We start from the raw sequence: 19,215 nt of genomic DNA, 5'->3' as shown, positions 1-19,215 counted from the left end.
AGCAGGCAGGCAGGAAGGCGGGCAGGCATTAGATGAACATCTGACATGGGAGCTCGGATATTGATTCTTTCATTAAGTAGTTTGGCGTTGTTTATCCAGCAAGCGCTCAGACATGTTTCCAGCCCTGTTTCTCACGTACATAGCTGACTGTTGAAATATTGGGAAGAAAATAATAGATATGATTAGCAAACCACACAAAAGAAAGGGATTGATTGTTCATTGAAGTGATATGTTGAAGTCAGGTAGATAACTTTCAGGGCTATTTTAGTTTCCTGCTTGAAACTCCTGGTTATAGGTAATATTTTTTCCCTGTAAAACAGTTTCTTATCCCCGTCCTCAAATTCATTTTTTAACATAACTTTAAAAATGAAATCACACTAATTGTAATAATTACATCTCATCAACTTACGCCGATGGTTGACATGGTTCAGTCCGTTACACCGCGGTTTTGATTCTGCGGTTTGTACCAAAAAGATTAATTTGGATCTTTTTCTTTTGACAACCTGCCAGTCAGCTGAAGCCGACCAAATCATACGGCACACAAACACAATAGCAGTATTGTTAGGAAAGGACCAGGAAGAAGAAAGCAGGCTAGAAGTGTTATTCTTCTGATGATCACATAATGATAAGTTGCTTCAGGTCTTTGGTAGGCCACATTTACACACAAATCACTGTCCGCCCTTTTCACGGTTCACACTTCTTTAGATCCTCCCCGAAGGCTCAGTCTACTCTCACTTCTTGACCTGCTTAGTAGTCTGTCGGCTTTTCCATCGTTCTTAAACCACACCGTTGTTTAGACGAGCCCAAGTCGCTTACTTTGAGGCAGACCACAGTCTGCTCGTATGGTCCACCAAGACTTCAGGTGAGCTTTCGGAAATGAAGCCGACCATCTGAGGACAGCCCAAACAGTCTGCTGTCCCAACGTAGGAACAAGCAGCCTGCAGAACAGGTTACACAAGTATTAATGGCTTTCATACAACCTGCAACCTATGTCCATTTTTAATGTTCTTAATGTTCCCAACATTTTTTGTTAGCTAAGCTCCAATAGCAGTAAAAGAATGGAAAACAAAACAAATTATTTTACTTCTCATAATCTAGCACTGCAACCATGTAATCATTGTGCTTTTTATGAATGGAATTCTTTATACTCTAACTCTTTGATGTTCACGTGATCAAAGAGAAAATGGCTTTGCGCCGTGATGCAACACTTTTCTGAGAAAGTGTTGCATCACGGCGCAAAACTGCTTTTCTTAATGAAAAAATAACTTCACTACTAGAAGTGTTATGTATTAGCGCAAAGCGGCTTTTCTCTGCTTCAGAATCTCCTGGAATTACGTGTAAACGAATGACAGTTGTTGAAATAAGGTCAACACTGAAGCTTACGTTTCGATGTAAAAAGGTTTATGTAACACGATCATTATTGTTCTAATAGATTTGTTTTTTAAACATTGTAGAACATTGCTATTGCGCCTTCTTGCCAAACTTTAAAGTTTGTTTGCATCTCAAGGGAAGAACTTCCAAAAAGGTTATTTTTTCCTCATTGCAGACGTGGTTTTGACTCTTCTGAGATATTTTGTTTCATGACCAGACAGTGGCCAACATCGACCACATGGTCCTTCAAAGCGTTAGAAGCTACTCTTAGCTTCGCTTAAATCAGTTGTTTCCAGGTGATACTAATTAGCCTCCACAGTCCTGGTCTGAGGGGGGTTCTTACCTACTAGTTGAGATGAATCCAGGTGGTAACTGTTTAGTCCAGCAGAACCTTTTAGGACAACATGTCTAAAATGACCAGAGCAGGGAAGGTTTTCAGGAAGACCTTCCAAAAAAAAACACAACAAATGGCAAAAGTATTAATTTCCACTGTCATCCAGGTCACAGAACACATCCTTCATATTTCTACAGCTTAACTTTGATGGGGGTTTTTTTTCCGTCACCCCCCCCTCAGCCCCCTTACCCTCCAACCAACCAACAAGTCAGACCAGAGCTGCTGGGAGACAATGGTGGTTCTGTATGCCCCGGGTCCATTAGTGTTCTGGAAGAGTTTTTGTGTGGGAGTGAATCTGTGTCAAAAACAGCACAGTACCCTCCAGAGGTTAATTAGCCCACTTCCTCTGGTCCACATCAGGAGTCCGTCAACAACCAGCCAGCCTGTCCAGCCCGAAAGCTGGAGACTGAATGTTAAGACGGAGATCTGGCTTTTAACAGATCATCATATTTGAATCTTTTTTTTCAAGCTATGATCTTTTGTTGTAGAGATTTATACAGATGTGTCCAGTCCCCCCGGTTTCAGTGAGTGGTCTTGTTTTTTTTTTTGTATCTCTCCGTAGAGTTCGGAGCTGAAGGTTTCTCCAGCCAGAGCTTCTCTCAAGGGGGCTCCGTCCGGGGAAACCCCTCCCCACAGTCCTTTGATGGGTCGGATCAAGGGCCCCCTCCAGGAATTGGCTTCAACGCAAATCCGGGGTCGGTTCCGTCAGGTCCCCCAAGCACAAACTACAACAACATCCAGATTCCACCAGGAGCCCATGCACCGGCCAACACCCCAGCAGATCTACCTCCACCTGCAGGTACGACACACTGACCCGCTGTTTATGTCCTGAAAGACCTGAGGGGAAGCAACCCGCAGTTTTTTATGTGGGAGCACCCGAGTTAATGCTGTCTGATAATAAAATGATGCTCAAAGAGCCACAATTTATGATATATTAAATCATTAAACCAAATCATGGGGAAAGGGAATCATTGTGCTACAGACCAGTATGTTTAGGATTTAGGATTTATTGTTAAATAAATAAAGATACTGTTATAACGTTACACCAGGCTTAGAATGAGGCAACTGAAAGGATTTTCTTCATTGTTTCTTGGTTTTTAGTGAATTAAAAAGAGGATTTTTCTCATTTATTTGTTCAATAACACACAAATCATATATCAAACCAAAACGAAACCGTGACCCAAAAATTGAAGTTTGAGGAAGTGAATCGTGGGGAAAGTGAATCGTTCCATCCCTAATATTCGGCTGAATCTGTGCTGACCCGTGCGGTTTTGTCGGCTCTGCCAGATAAACACCAGGCCACGTCACAGCTCACATGCAGATTTTTATTTAAAAAAAATACCACTTGATGAACACTATTGAGTGATACTGAAATACTACACTTTTATTCTGATGTGATCTGGTTGTTGAGTTGTAGTGATTATGACGGATGTTAAAAATGTTCTGGATTGGATGGACTTGAGTTGGTATTCAACAGAAAGCGTTTTGTTCACATGAATCTTCCAGAAAAACCCTGACGCTGTTGTCATCTTGTATCTGGATTATTGATCATGTTGCAGTTGAAAGATTTGACATTTTGAAGTAACTGGATCCAGGTTTTTTTTTTTTGTGCCACATAGTTTGTGCTTCTTGCTAATTTCCCCTGATAGCGTCACGGTTCCTCAGCCTCCTGTCAGCGTAGACTAAAGCGTTGGTCCCTGGAGGACCTTGGCGTGCCGCTCTTCAGAAAATGACTTTTGTGGGCTATTTTGGACATTTCTACAAAAAGAAAAGAAAAAAGTAGATTTTCCTCAAATACTAAGTATTAAAAAACCAAAACCAATCATTTTTATATCCTTATTTGTATTTATTGATTCTGTTATGTTATGTTCTAATGCTCCACTGATGTTCCACCACATTATTGACCGGCATGTTTCTGTTGACCAGCAGAAGCTGCCAAACCCATGCCTGCTCCTCGCTCTGTGCCCGCCGTTGACCCCACACTGCTCAGTGCCCAGCAGCAGCCGGGTAAGAAGAGACGCGCCGAAGCACCAAACCCACAAACCCCTTTTATTGGACGGTCCGCTCCAGCACTCTGCTGCAGTCGGCGTCTAGACTGTCATTATGCGCCAGCGGTTAGCTGCAGGCGGAGCGGGGAAGCTGATACTCCACACATTAAGTGTAATTTTCCTCATATTCAACACCGACAGCAGATTATTAGGAAAATCTATGAGTGATATTTGTTTTAGATTCCACTTCTTTTTCTCTGTTTATTTTTTTTAGTGAACCTGCTGCAGCAGTTTCTAACGTTCTCCTTCCAACCAAAATCTGTTTCTGTCAGAAAACAAGTGTTTTAAAATCTCCTTCTCTGACCATTTAATCAGTATTTAAGAAAATACATCCCTGTTTTTGTAATGCTGGTGTCTACAGTCATACTTTTGTATATAACCTCCTGAAACCCGAGCTTTTCTTTGATTCCTGTTTCTGTCCTGCAGCCGTCCTGGACGGAAGGACCAGAATGTTCTCTTCTTTCTTCCTTTCGCCTTTGAGCAAAGATTTCACCGCGGCCACGTACTTAAAGGCTCAGGAAGTTTACACACACCTAGTACACGGTGAAAATGAGGTTTTAGGCATATGGAATGACCCCCCCCCCCCCCCCCCCCCCCCCCCCCCCCCCCGATTCAGGAGTTGTAGATTGTGAGCAGCGTTAGCGTGGCGAGTCAGCAAAAGTGGCGGTCCCAGTTCATGTCTGAACTGCAGCTTGTCGTTTTATAGATAATTTTGCACTCAGTTGGTTTGATAGCAGGACTTTAAGGTTCTAGAAGTGGAAACGTTTATGCCGTTTGACTTTAATCGCTGAATGGGGGGAAAAAAGGAAAAAGCAGTTTCAGTTTCTGATGCTTGTCTCTGAATGGAACAACCTGCTCTTCAACTCTGCTCTTTACCTGCTCTCATTTAAAACTTTCTGCCTTTGTAGGAGGAATTGAGCCTCATTTGTGCAGGTAAATGAAGAAAAATGGCGCCGGACATTTTCCATTAAGACGAGTCAAATGAATCCAGGAAGTGTGTGTGTTTAATTCAGGAGCTTCACCTCTGCAGACTCTCTGTGAGAAACGAGATGCATTTTCTGCTCTGCTTTTCTTTTCTTTCCATTTAAAAGTAAAAATGTAAACATAAAAAGAGATTTTTTACTCCCTTACGAATGAAAAAATAGCTAATAATCTTCACTTCCTAATTGACGAGTTTCTTCCCGTGTTAGTTTGAAATCAAATGTTTTCTGAGGCTGATTCTTTAAAACAGCTGCGTGGAGAAGAATCCGCTTCAGCAGGTAAAAATGAGCAAATTCATTATGTTTTATGGTTTGTTAAATTGTTTTCTGATCTGAGAGAACAGGTCCTCTTTATCGAAGTGCTGTTAGAGAAGCATCAAAGCGTTTTGAGTCTCTGCTATCAGTCATTTAAGGGGATTCATTTGGGCAAAACCAGGACAATTAAACGGAGCGTCGAGTAATGAGGACATGAGCCCACTCTGGATGTTGAAGGCTAATTTAGATGTTCCTTCTTTACCCAATACAGCTGTTCTAGAAGAAGAAAGGGGGATTTTCATGAATTTTAGCAAACCTCCTTCAGCTTTTGGCAAAGACTGAAACCTGAAATGGTTTTCCACTGAGTGATTGTAGGAATAGATGGTCACATGATACACAACTTTGTGATATTTATGCACATTTCACACAAAATTTCCTAAGTTGCAAATGAAAATATTAAATATTTGCTTTCAAAAACTTTTTCTTTACTTTTGTTTTTTTTGCTTTCAAAGTTTTTTTTTCTTTTAAATAGTTTTCTAACCAATCAAATCGCCATATTTATCTAACATGGTGTCTGCTACCGAGTCTCAGAAGACGAACCGGCACTTTTTATTCTTTATTTTTATTTCTTTTGCTGAAGAAAATTTCCTTTTTACTCATTTTAAAAAGAATTCTTACTTTGAATTAGTTTGATTGGTTGGAATCTGGACCAATCAGCAGCTGTTTGGTGGCAGGTTTGTCACGCTAAACTGAAACTTATGAGAGCAAAATCAAAAAAGTGAGATGAAACACAACACATGTGCTAAAGCAAAAACATTTATTTTAAAACAAAACAAAAATTAAAAAAAGTTTTGAAAGTGAAAATAAAAGTTTTGAATGCACAGAAAAAAAATAATTTGATGGCAAAGACAAAGTATTTGAAGCAAATATTTAATATTTTCTTTTGCAACTTATAAGGTTTTGTGTGCAACATGGTGGCATAAATATATATATATATATATATATATATATATATCACTGCATACGTCTTGAGCCATTTTCTTTTTCAAATTGGTGGTTTTCACCACCTTAGTGGACATGAAGCCACCACACCTTTGATGAGCCATTAAAGCTGTTCTCTGACGGTCACCAGGCAGACCACGCCCACCAAGGTTTATTCATAAAAGTAGAATGTCTTTGATATTTAACTACATACTGTGAGTGGATGTCTTTGTTGTAAAGTTTGGCTGTCAGAAGGAATTGAGGTTAAAGGTGAGATTTCACTGAGATTATTGCAGACATTGTTTTATTATTTTCTTTACCTTTTTTTTGTGATGGTAGCCAATGGGTAACATTCTCATTCAACCTTCCGTACCGCTTGAAACTCCTCGTCCTGCGACGCCATCCAGTCACAGAGCTGAAACTGACTTGTCGCACAGAAATCAATCATTTGTCTGCAGTGCAGCGGACAGCCCTGCGGTCAGTCTGATCCCGTCTGCACCCTTTGTGTGGAGACGAGCTGACGTTCACGCCTCTGAAGCTCACCTGCAGCTGCTGCTCGCTCAGCAGACCCAACATCTGTCTGTGGTGCAAATGTAAAACACTGGCTTCAGCAGGGCAGCTTCTGGTTCCGCCTCATGTTCTGTGCTGAGTCATGTTGGGTCAGGAACCAACATGTAGAGGATGAAATAACGATTTAGATAGACGGTGGAAGTATTATGGAACATAAGGGGAACATTGTTTCCAGAGAGAAAAACATTTGCAGAAACAAAGTAAAGCAGGAAATAAATAATATCAGGTTGAGATTTCCTTTTTACACCTCTAAATTATAAAAACTAACTATGTAAAAGTGTAAAAGGTGAAGATTAACAGTTTCAATTGAAGGAGATAGCAAATGTAAAGTTAATAGAAGAAGAAAAAAACTCATCTAATTGAATCTCTCTTTAAAACCGTTTTTTATGGTCCAGCACGCCTCCCATCAGCTGTCCAAACTCCTCATGAGGTTGGAAAGGAAAGTGGGACTCGGTGAAAGCAGAACTGTGGCTGTAGCTGCCGGCGGAGCAGGAGGATGAATGCATGTTGGTGTTACACCCACTTGAAGATGTTGTTTTTGTTCTGCAGTCGTCCTGCGGCTCTGATGGGTGGAGGGCTCTATAACAAGCTGCAGATGCACAAAGAGTTAAAAGAGAGTGGAATTTATCCTCATCGCTTATTGCAAACGTCTCACTTGGGACGCTGAAAGAAGGAGAAAAGATTGCAGATAATGTGTGACTCTGAGCCACAGGGAGGGAAAGGAACGCCTGTTTGAACGACGGGGTCTTTCTGCGGCGCATTGATTCAGACGCTGATGTTATGGCAGCAGGCTGAAACTTTCATTCCTCCACATATCAAGAGGTTTCCTTCACAAAGAGGCAGAGAAGAGAGTCCACGCTCGCGTCATGTCCGATCATCTGTCCTCTTAGAATTGGAACTGACAGTAACGGTGACAGGCAGCAGGAAAGAAGCCCGGACCGCCCCTCTGTCTTTGGACGTGGCGTGATGAACCGCGACCAAATGTTTGAAAGCGATAAGAACAGCTGAAGATGGCGAGATTCTAGACGAGCTAGGGGGGGAGGGGTTTTTGTCTTAAGGATAAAATCTCTGAAATTAAGTTCTGCGTGATAACCCACGTTCTCCCACCTCCTCACATGGAATGCAGAGTTTAATCCACTGGTGTGTATTGGCCTTAAAGGCTGCAGGTTGCTTTTTAATGTCAGATTACCCATAATCCCACAGTGCTGTCAAAAGCAGTGTGGTTTTTCCGTGACGCAGCAGATGGTGGAGCTTTAAGTGTTTGACGGAAACTTCTCTCAGAAATCTCTCTAACTGCAGACAATCCAAATATGTGACCGGCTGTGGAGGTTTGAACCTCTGGAGGACGTTCTATTGGTGGAATCTGAACGGATCTGGTCGGATGAAGGAAGAACAGCTGACCGTTTGTTCCAGGATTCTATTCTTCAGGCTGTCAGTCCTGCAGAAAAAAGGGGAACGGCGGTGGAACCCCCTGACGTGTCGGGGAACCTCAGGGGAATTTTCAGCAAATATAGCATTCCTGTTAACTTCAAACCCAGCAACACCCTGAAAGACAACAGACAGGCGCGGTACTGTCCAGTACTGTGGATGAGAACTGGAATGAGTGGGCCCTGCCCCCCAAGGTTCCAAACAGGAAGTACCAAGATCCCATAGACTTCTGTAGACACACAGGGGGTGTGGCCTTCTAGAAAGCTCACTCCTGATTGGTGGTTACCATAGAAACGTTGACTCAGACCGACCTGGACCAATCACTGCTTGGTGGCGTCCATGAATTGACTTCACTCTAACGCGGCTCAGTTCTCTGATTCAGGCATCGGGAGAACCCGGATCTGCACTTTGGGGACGCTAAACAACAACAAAGGAAGGCGTCTATGTCCAAATGGAGAGCCCCCACCTCTGAGACACGCCAGGATTTAGTAGACCGTCCTCATAAACCCGGGACCGTTTGATCACATCCACGCCTCCGAGGCAGTCGGAGCATAAACCAGCGGAGTTCTTCATCAGATGTTGGAAGTGAGGAAGACTCCTGGATGATCAGAGAAACGTCTTCAGATCAAATTTTAGGGGTCCAGCTGGTCTGAAGACCAGAATCCTGGGATGACATGATCTGGATGAAGGAGACTCTTCAGACGTTTGATGGGTCTTCACTTGGTGCAGGTGTTCATGAATCCTCACACCACATTCACATAGAATACAATAGAATAGAACAGAACAGAATAGAATGCTTTATTTTTATCGTACACGGAGCTGGGTGAAATTCATGCAGGTGCATCAAGAATCACAAGAATACTGGACAATAATAAAGATAAAAAAAAGCAGAGATTCAACCCCACCCCACCCCCCACGCCATGCTAAACAGCAGAAAGGCTTTAAACCTGCTTACCTGACTTCATGTTTTCACCCTCTGACTGCCGTCAGTGGAAAAATCATGGCGCGGCGTCAAACATGAAAGGTGTCATCGTGTTTTTCACATAACTTTCCATCATGTCAGCAGCCAGAGGAGGTCTGTTCACTCCAGGTTTCAGGAGAAGAACCGTGTTTACATGTGGTTACGTAACCAGGTAGCAAACCTGAAACCTGCTCTCTGTAACCGACGGAGGCCATGAAGGAAACCGGGTCTCTCTGGGAACCGGAAAGCTGTTTTTCAACAACCTTCCTAAGCCAAGTTCCATGACTGGGGTCTGGGCCGCCAAGGCACCCGCCTTTGACTGCCACCCACACCACATTGCACCCGCCCCTTCTGAGGTCTCCTATGGGTGCTGGGCCCATGTAGACCGGGGGTGTCATTTGGGCAAAACTGGGGAGAGCCCCGGTCACCAGGCTGCGGGCCCCAACCCCAGGCCTGGCTCCAGAGTGGGTCCCCAGTGACACCAATCCAGGGGACGTAATTCGGTCCTTGATTTTTCTTCTCATCAGGGGCTTCTAAACTGCCATGGGAGACCCTACCAGGGGAAAAAACCCCAGACAGCTTAGCTCCTTGGATCACTCCAGCTCTCAAACTCCCCCATCACGTTAAGGGGGCGGTTCACGGGGGACGCCTCCCTGGAGAGGTGCTCCGGGCATGTCCCACTGGGCGGAGGCCCCGGGGAAGACCCAGGACACGCTGGAGAGATTACGTCTCTCGGCTGGCCTGGGAACGCCTCGCGGCCCCCCCAGAGGAGCTGGAGGAAGTGGCTGGGGAGAGGGAAGTCTGGGCATCTTTGCTTAGACTGCTGCCCCCACGACCCGGTCCCTGATGAGCGGAGGAAGATGGATGGATGAGCGGGTTCAGACGCTGATTGAAAGGAATTAAGAGGATGTTGCCTCAAAAGTTCCATGTGTTAGATCTCTTTTCAAAAGGCTTTTTAGTAATAATCAGTGCTTCCATCGCCTTAAATCTTTCATTGATTTTCTCCTGTATGCTTAAAATCTGCCTTTTTTCTGAAGATCAGACACTCACAAAGTTCCTGCACCAAACAGTTTCACCCGGCCCGACTTTATTTCTATGCAGGTGTTTGCAGGATTTGTGCGTCAGAAAGTGTGTGGTGAATTTGTTGGTGTTTTTGTCCCTCGTGGACGGCGTCTTTGTGTTTCTGTCTGCAGCCTCATTGACTCTGTAATGATGACTGATTGCGCCTCATTGTGTCTCTTAATTGCCACACATGAACCTGCTCGTCGTTTTGACCCTTTCCCTCTCGTTTGTCATCTCCTCCCTCCATCCTCCCCCCTTCCTCCTCCCAGGCGGCTTGCAGCTCTCCGCCGACGACTTCACCAAGGCGCAGAAGTACTGCAAGTACGCGGGCAGCGCCCTGCAGTACGAGGACGTCGGCACGGCCATCCAGAACCTCCAGAAAGCCCTGAAGCTCCTCACCACGGGGAAAGAATGACTTCTTTGTCCTCCTTCATCTGACTCCTCCTTTCCTACTTTTCTTTAGTCCTCCCGTTTTCTATCTGTCACTGATCTGGCCCACGGCGAGGTCTGGGCGCTGCGCACACACACACGTGCACACACACACGTGCACACACACACACACAGGACACACCAGGACAAATCAAGGGAAACAATGGCCGCCTGTGTCTGACAGCGGGGCTCTGATTGGCTGGATGACTGACTGACCGACTGCAGAACACACGGACTCGGACCGGTGTCAAAGCCTCGCCGTTGGCCTCCGTCAGCCGCCGCAGACGCACATCCTGATGTCCAGCGAGCCACTTCCTGCGGCTTTTCCTCACGTTCTGTCAGGAAAAGGAGCCAGCATGCGCTCCAACCAATCAGCTTCCAAGGATGTCGGCTGAGCGGTGAAGCGCTGCAGATCCGTCGGGTGGTGATGCTGAGTGCAGCTTCGCCGCCGTCACGCCATGACTGAGCACCAGGAAGTCCTGAGCCGCCTGTGGAGGAGATTGAGATGTTTGCTGCAGATCTTCTGCTGCTTTTCGTCCCTTTTCGCTTCACAATCTCTAAATTTAGCGGGTTTGGGCCTTTTTCTTTTTGCTGCCGCCACTTCATTCCACCATGCAGAGCGCAGATACTGAGGAGGAAATCGTGGAGGACGGTTCCGTTTTGCTTTCATGTTAAAGCTGACATATCACTGTTCTGGTTTAGTTCTTCCTAAGCAATTAGGAAGGTGATTTGAAGGTTTGCAGAGTTACTCACTGTTTGAATAAAGTGTTTAAAATGAAGCTTTGTTGTTGACTGACTTTGTTTTTTTAAAGATTTTCTGCAGCTTCAGTCTGAAGATCCGTTTATTGGTCATTTACTGTTGCTCAGAACCAGATCAAAAGGTTTTTTTTAGCTTAACGTCCAACATTTTTCACTGAAAAGTAACCTTTTTTTTAAAAAAAAAATCTCAATTTACAGCTTTAAAGGCTTGAAGCCATTAAACAAACTAAATAAAAGTACAGTTTCTGCAGGACATAGTTTCTGTAGAGCGGCAGGAGTTCATTAAAAAATTCACCTCTGAGTTGTGGGCGGGACTGTTAACTCAGAGTAGCTCCTCCCCATTGCTGAAAACTGGTAGCAGGGAGCTTGTGGCCCCGCCCAGCATATTTTCTACATCACAAATGTTTTTCAAACTGCATCTTTTCCGTTTGCTCCTGATTCACAATAGAGAAAACCCAGAAAAGCATCTTTTGTTCTTTACATGGAGGGCACTAAACTAACCAAACAAGAGTTTTCCCTTCATCAAATGATCCCAGTTATCCTGACCTTAACTTTAACTGTTTTTTTAATCATTTTAACAGCATACTGTTAGTTTTACGTTAAAATGTAAAAGAAAAAGGGCCAAAAGTCACAAATCTATTCATCTTAAGCCACCAATTAAGGCATTTAAATAAGAAAAGATTCCTAAATGGAACTTTATTCTAAAAAGTCATGGAAACCTTTAGCTGTTGTTGAGGTTTGACGTTCTTGTATGTTTCGTGTGATCTCAGTCAAATACATTTTTGGAAACATCGTTAGCTTTTCTTTTTATTGGATTTGTAAAGGTTTCCAGTTCAAATTTGTCTCTGATTTTGTCAGATTGCTTTTCCAAAACTTTGAGGATCATCTGGCTGCAGGAAAGTGGAAGGAAGTGATGTTTTAGGCTGTAAATGACGTCCTTTTTGAATTCAGGATGCGATTCCCTGATCCTGTAATTATCCAGGATCACCTGCTGCAGCCTAAAAAAGTTTGCAGGAACTCATGTGGTCATCGTGAGTTCAGGTTCTTTTGTTTTTGCTGGGGTGGAGTCATTGATGCACATGCGTGCAGCGTCCTGCAGCTGTTATCAGCTGTGGTTTAATGTGGCGGCGGCGGCGTTCCCACTCAGCTGTCATCATGGTGACCTTCAGGCTGATCACAGCTGAGATGACAGCTGCAGGTTTCAGGACTGACGTGAGTTTAACCTCCAAGCAGAAAAGGATCCACCAAAAGTCAAAATCTTCTGATGATGTTTTTTCTTCTTTTACTTTTATTTCTTTAGTTTTTTAAAGGAACATGTTTTAATAATAATAATAGTAATGATTTATATATTTATACAATGGCTGACAAACTGTATTGTGAAACAAAGTGTTGTGTTCACTGTCGGTCTGTTTTTTCAACACTTTATTTTTACGTTTTTACTTTTATTTACCACTTTTATTTGTATAAAATTATAATAATATACATTAATTTTATTTGTATTAGGTTTGTTTGTTTTTAAAACACTTTAGTTTTATGTTTTTACTTTTGTTTAACACGATTATTTGTTTGATTTTTTTTTAAACGAACACGTTTTAATAATAATAATAGTAATAATTTGTGTATTTATACACTGGCTGACAAACTATATTGTGGACCAAAGTGTTGTGTTCACTGTCAGTCTGATGGTTTTTTTAATACTTGCATTCAGACCTAACGCAGCTCATTCACGGCCCTTCTCACGCCGCCCCTCCCGGCAGGTCCGGGTCAGTGAAAGCAGCACACCCCCGTCGGTGTCCGGGCTGGACCCGCACCGCCTCCTCCCCGGTCTCCCCGCCTCTCGTGGCTCAAACTTCGGGCCGTGAACGCCTCAGTCCGACCATTCGGATGCTGCAGAGTCTGAAGCAGAAGTCGCTCCCCGATTCTTTCCTGGGGGGGAGAATGGTCGTGCGGGGGGGCCAGCTGCCGCTCCACTGACAAACATGTAAGTCCTGAAACGTCCCAGGTGAGCCCACCTGGCTGGAGCTCACCTGGAACCTTCTTTTCTCTTTTCATAAACTCTGAATCCGCGGCTCCTGAGTTTTGGGGGAACATCTGTCCACATCTGGAGCCTTCAGCCTCCTCTTCTTCACTTTCATCAAACTTCTGTGCCTTTCCTCTCACCGATGACTTTTGCCTCCATACATTTGGGTAAAAAAAAAAAAATCAGCCCACTGGGCGCGTGCACGCGCTGCATGCTTCCAAAGAAGCGGATCCGTTTTCACACCAGATCCTTTTCAGAAAGTCTGAACATGGAAACAGTCCAAAAGTTCGTTTTTCTTCACTTTGATCGACTTTGAACTCAGATTTTCTTTAGCTGCTTTAGTTTCTTTCTTTTGTCTTTTGTTGAAATAAAGCCATAAATCCGTCAAAGGTCCCATTTACATTTCAAAAACTCAACTTTTGTCAGTAAATCTGATTATTATGAATATTGTTTTAGTCATTTGCATTATATGTAAATATTGTTTAAAGTTTTTCTTCTTGTAATCCGTTTATTTTTGTATTTCTTTGAAGAAATGAAACGTATCCAAAGTTATGGTAAACATGAAACAATTTCATGTCGCCCAAAAAATACTGAGATGACATTTTTGATGGGATTAGGAGGAAAAGTTGATATTTTCTTCTTCTAGGCTTTTTTTATTCAATGTGATGCTAAATTAAATGATATGTTGCAAATTAACAACGTATGGCGTGAAGGGGTTAAAAACAACCTTTTTTTTTTCAAAATAAAAGCCTTCTGGAAGTAAAGATTTTCTTTCCACATTACATGTGATGCATCATGAAGCAGACGTACGATTTGCAACAAGACGATCATTTCTGTTCAGTGACATTCTGAACTTTCTGGGGTTGCTGCAGCATTTTGGATGATTGTTCTGCTGCGTAATCTACTCAGGTCCAAACCCAGATTATGACAGAGAGAAATCCTCCGTGTTCTGAAGCATCACACCCCCACCAGGAGTATTTGGTAGTACTCTGAACATGTGTCCACACGTTTCTGCTGGAGATCCAGAGGTTCCTCTGTGTTCTCGCTGAGTTCTTCCATGGATCCATCTTCTCCTGCTTCTCTTGATGTTCTTCTCCAGCTCTCCTGGGAAAGGTTCTGGAGATTTTCAGATGACTTTCCGACCCGCCCGTCATGTGAATGTGTGTTTCCAGTTGGGTCCGGACAGAATAAAGTCTGATGTTATTCCAGTTTAAGTTCATCCACGGCTAAATGTAGTTAACACGTCTTAACCTCACCTCACCCTAACGCTTCCTCTGGGTCCATTCGGCCAATAATGAAGCACTTGGATTAAAAAAACTATAATAATAATCCTAACAATAATAAAAGCCCGTTTAGAAGATCATCTGGCTCTATGTCGGAGCTTTGTTTGTTTACAAGGGAGCGCCATTTCTTCTTGTACGGTGGTACCATCATTTCTCCAGACCAATCACTGGCTGTGTCTGTAATCCCACCCTAACCCCCATAAAACCATGCAGTGCTGCTATGTGGAGCCGTGGATGTCAAAAGCAGTTTGGACACTATGCTCACTACTTTGTTATATAAACAGCAGATATAACATCATCGACTTCACAAAGTTCAAATCTAATAAATATGAGCATTTTGTTTATTATTATTATTATTGATGAGTCCACTGTCTTCTGAAGTTAAAGACGTTGATGGTTTATTTAAAAATACATTTAAATACATTTCTTGTGGCAACATTGTTCAGACGCAATGCATTGTGGTCTATGTTCGCCGATCTGGTCAGCATCGATTGTTTTTTTGCAGAGACTTCTGGGAAATTTCTAGGGCGCTGGACTTTGGAATTGTAGATTGAGACAAACTAGAACATGGAGAACTTTTATTTATTGATTTTTTAACCACTGGCGCCTGGAGGTGATGATGGCGAAGAACACGATCGGTTTTGGTGTCAGCACAAACATCCACCGGTTCAGTTTTCTTGTCGTAGGGAAAACAGGAAGGAGGATGGAGCCGGTTCTGGTTCTGGTGGTTGTTTGTGGGGGTTCTGCAGGTGAGTGCCCCAGGGCGCCGCCACAGCGGCGTGGCCCCCCTTCACTGTGAGACGCGTCTCTCTCAAAGACGCCGTTGTTTAAGGTGTTTAAGCTGCCAGCTGTTACACAACCTTTGAAGGCGATATGCCCAGAGAAGCGCTCCGGACAGGACGCCAAGTCACGTCCTGTTGGAAAGGAGCGAAGGAGGCGCGGTGAGAACGTGACAAGGGGGGGGGGGGGGGGGGGTCACCTGTTCTCAGGTGTGACAGAAATCAGAGGAGCCCTGACAGTTTGACATCAAAACAAAGGTTGTTTGGTACTCAGAGGAATGTGGTTTCATTAAGTCGGAAGATTAAAAATGATCCCCATGACATTCAAAGGGAATGAAGGAAGAATTCCAAGGATTTCACCTGCAGAAAAGTGCCAGCGTTTGGTTTTCCCCGCCGTGATTGTTTGAACTTTTGGTCCAGAAGAACTCAGATCGTGGAGCAGCACTGAAGCTTCAGGGGAGTCGGCGTTGAACCGCAGATTTACTGAGAAAAGTAACGTCAGTCGAGAAGTTTTAAGGACAGTTTGTCACAAATCTGAATTCAGGTGGAAAAAGCAAATGTTAGGAGTTTGGAGGAGTTGAAGATGTGACTAAAGGGAGGCTGAAGATGATTCCTTTCTGTTTTTTAGCTTCCTCACTGTTTGTCTTCTAATGTCTTCTAATTGTGAATTCCTCACAAAAAACATCCCCAAAGGGGGATTTTGATCCATTCACACATTTCTAAAAACCTGCTCTATCAGCAACAGCCCCTCCCGAGTGTGTTCTCACATTATGACATCACAACATGAGGAACAGCCCCTTCCAAGAAGAGTCTGCGCTGCTAGCCCCGCCCCCAGGCTAACAGAAACTCCCAGGTTCTCCGTGGAGCTAGCGGCGATCGGCTAAACACTTTCATTTTCTTTGCACAGCATGCACACCCATCTTTGCAAAAGTTCAGAGGCTGTTTGTTTTTTCTTTGGAGAAACGCAGACACGCCGTCGAGGCCGAGTCTCGGATGACGTCATGAAATGTGCGGCACCCACAAGGAGCGAAAGGCGGAGCCTCAGAGATCGAGTCGTCTTACTTTCAGCTAGAGAAATGAGAATAACTCCTTCTGTATAACTCAATTCTAAATAACTCAATTCTGTCAATGGGGGGGGGGGGGGGGGGGGTCTTTTGATTGACAGGTGAAAAGCCAGGCTTCTTTATTTCTGCAAAGGTCAGAGTTTGGTGACGAATCCAAAACACTCAGGAAGTACGCGATGTCCCACAGTTTGGTCCAAAGTAACATTTTTATTACGATCACTAACAGGGCTGCACGACATGAGGAAAACTTGCGATAGTAGCGATCAATATTGCCATGACGATATAACTTATGATAAAGGAACAAATAGCAAAACAACCAGAAACACTGTTGTCATTTCACTGCAACACTTTAATCTAAATAAGAGTCAACAAACCTTAAATTTTACTCCAAATGACCCTCGTCTGACATAAAAGGGCTCACTCTGATTGGTCAATGCATAAATGGATTTATTTGATTCCTTAAAGACTCCAAGCTGACGTAAGGTTGTTTTAGGACATTTAAGGTAAACATTTATTGCAGTTTTCCTCATTGTTTGCGAGATGCGTATTGGACAGCTTGATGTCGCGATGACGACACAATTGCGATATATTGTGCAGGCCTACTCACTAAATAAAAGTGTGTTTAACAGAAATATGACCTCATATGGTGTCACTAGCAGGACCGTTCGGGTCCCCTTGACTTTCGTTGGGACGCTCCGCAGGCGGACGGCGTGGAAGCGGGACGGAGGGAGGCGTGTCTTTCTGCTTTGGAGGATTTCCAAAAGGACTTTTGTGTGTGTGTGCACTTGTACTGGCGTAAAGTTGAAGCGTGTAGCTGTGATCCGGATCTTTGGTCAGGTGTTTTAAAACCACACCGTCCCCCCCCCCCCCCCCTCCACCAGGGGATACCTCAGATTAGAATCTCCAGGATGAGATTGTGCTGCAGAGAAAAAGGAGGAAATGGACGTAAGGAGGCAAAACAGTGACATTATTGTTGAAAGGAAACACAAAAGAGGGCTGTTAGGAAGTGGGCGGGGCTGAGAGGAGACACTGCTGCACACATTTTTAGGTTTTTACATGTAAGAATGGCAGAGAAGCATGTCTCTACGTGGATCTGACCATTAATCATGGATGTAATCTAAGGTGGATAATAATCTACGTACGTTAAAAGAAACAGATTTGGCGGTTTTTATGACTTCTTTTCCTTTTTTTGCCGTTTCTGGGATTATCTCCATGAAGCATGTTCACTGAAGTGTTAAATGATGGTCATTTTGGTTCTTGTGGCGTGAAACTCTCAGGCGGCGGTCCAGAACATGTGGGCCTCAAAATGTCTGCCCAGGGGGGGGGGGGGGGGGGGGGATGCTCGCAGGCCGCCGTCCAGCCCTGCAGACTCATGAATTGCTGTCTTTATGCGGCCGTGTCCACAGCCTTGTTCGCTGACCTCGCTCCACTTGTCATTCACTCCCATTTCCATTCTGGAGATGGGGGGGGGGGGGGAGCGGGACGTATGACTTGACAAAGAGGCGACTTTTCTTTAATGTCAGGAGCAGCATGCATTTGCAGAACTGCATGCTTGAATTAATTGAAGCCGCGTTCTCTGTGGTTTAAATATTTATGATGCTTCATTTTAATACTTTTTGGTTTGTTTTTTACTTTTCACAGGAATTTGTGAATTTCTTGAAATTAGTCAGCAGCTGCATTTGTGTTTTTATGTGTTTTTTATTTTATTTTTAGTTTTTTTTTCTGAAGGTTGAACTTGTTTATTTCTTTACAGTCACTTGAAAAACCAAAACCGCACATTTTTGATGCACGATTGTCATGAACAGAAAACACGTGAATAAACGCCAAAAAGATCCTTTAAACCAGACTCCACAGACTCAAATGTGTCTGCAGACCAGGGGGGGTACAAAGGGTTCCAAACCTTGATAGAAGGGCCGGACCAGGAGCGGATGCGATTTGGCTGTCCACCCCCCCAGAGGAAGAAATATTATGGAATCTGAACAAAAACAGGTTTTGTCTTTGATTAAAAAATTGTTATTTATATTGTATTATATATATATCTCAAAACTGTGACTTTTGTTCTCGTTTTTAATGCCAGTTGCACCGATGGCTTGATCTTCTTCATGGAAAGAAGCAAACTTTGAAAAATCCTGCATTCATTATCTGGTGGAATGATGGAACTGTCCAGGTCTGAAGTCACAGTTAAACATTAGAATAACAACACATCTTCCAGCACGACACCAATGCGTGATAAGGTTCTTCACCTAAACAATAGTCACTTTATTTGTTAAGTGTCATCTATGGGGAGGCACCAGAAGTAATTGCTGCTGCCTCTAGTGGTGTTTGGTGGAACTGCAACATTTGGAAGTAGAAGATGGGGGCTTTGATTTTATCTTATGAGTGAGACAAGTGTGTCTTCTGCTACATACACACATGTGATACACATTGAAGAAGCTGTGTTGCTCACACCGAACCTTCGCCAGCCGATACGAGCGCATGTTGTCATGAAAGGAAGCGTCTTGGTGTGAAATGTCAGAGCGGTGCAAACCTGGTGAATCCTGCTCCTGGCTTTGTCTCATCAGCACTTCCGCGTTTTGGACAGAATGCTTTTCATACGTCACTACCAAATCCAGGCCCCTGATTGGTCAAAGTTTAACTTTTGGTTTAACTTCTGGTTTGACTTTTCGTTGGTAGAACCTGAAAACAGCCCTAAAATCGTCCTGAAATTCGTCTTGACGTGCTTTCATATAGACCTTTCATTGAAAGTTGGCGCTTGAACGCCAGTGGATGCAGACGCTGTGTCGGAACTCAGTTCCCTTGAGACTCGTTTGGCCACCTCAAGGAACGTGACA

The 19,215-nt window shown here is 43.7% G+C and overlaps 2 protein-coding genes across 19 annotated transcripts in view; both read left to right on the top strand.

Moving 5' to 3' along the window:
• The window catches only part of vta1 (vesicle (multivesicular body) trafficking 1), a 37,836-nt gene extending 26,578 nt beyond the window's left edge, over positions 1–11,258 (top strand). Inside the window, exons 6-8 of one of the 2 annotated variants that reach the window (XM_011491392.4) lie at positions 2,328–2,564; positions 3,695–3,772; positions 10,320–11,258. In XM_011491392.4, coding sequence (XP_011489694.1) covers positions 2,328–2,564; positions 3,695–3,772; positions 10,320–10,465 — 461 coding nt within the window. In that variant the 3' untranslated portion in view covers positions 10,466–11,258. Of the gene's footprint in view, positions 1–2,327; positions 2,565–3,691; positions 3,773–10,319 lie in introns of both variants that reach the window. The other variant, XM_004083321.5, reaches the window with a different exon arrangement.
• Positions 11,259–13,057: 1,799 nt separating this feature from the next.
• adgrg6 (adhesion G protein-coupled receptor G6) overlaps positions 13,058–19,215 on the top strand; it is a 76,633-nt gene continuing 70,475 nt past the window's right edge. For 15 of the 17 annotated variants that reach the window (XM_078943004.1, XM_078943003.1, XM_078943001.1 and 12 more), the window contains exon 1: positions 13,060–13,219. In XM_078943004.1, the coding sequence (XP_078799130.1) occupies positions 13,218–13,219 (2 nt within the window). In that variant the 5' untranslated portion in view covers positions 13,060–13,217. Of the gene's footprint in view, positions 13,220–19,215 lie in introns of all 17 variants that reach the window. The other 2 variants (XM_078943013.1, XM_078943009.1) reach the window with 2 other exon arrangements.

The sequence above is a fragment of the Oryzias latipes genome, chromosome 24 (assembly GCF_053564925.1).
Source record: "Oryzias latipes strain Hd-rR chromosome 24, Olatipes_Hd-rR_3.1".
In the NCBI taxonomy this organism is placed as follows: Eukaryota; Metazoa; Chordata; class Actinopteri; order Beloniformes; family Adrianichthyidae; genus Oryzias; species Oryzias latipes.
The sequence above is the reverse complement of the archived record's forward strand: the minus strand, read 5'-3'. Positions and strand labels throughout refer to the sequence as shown.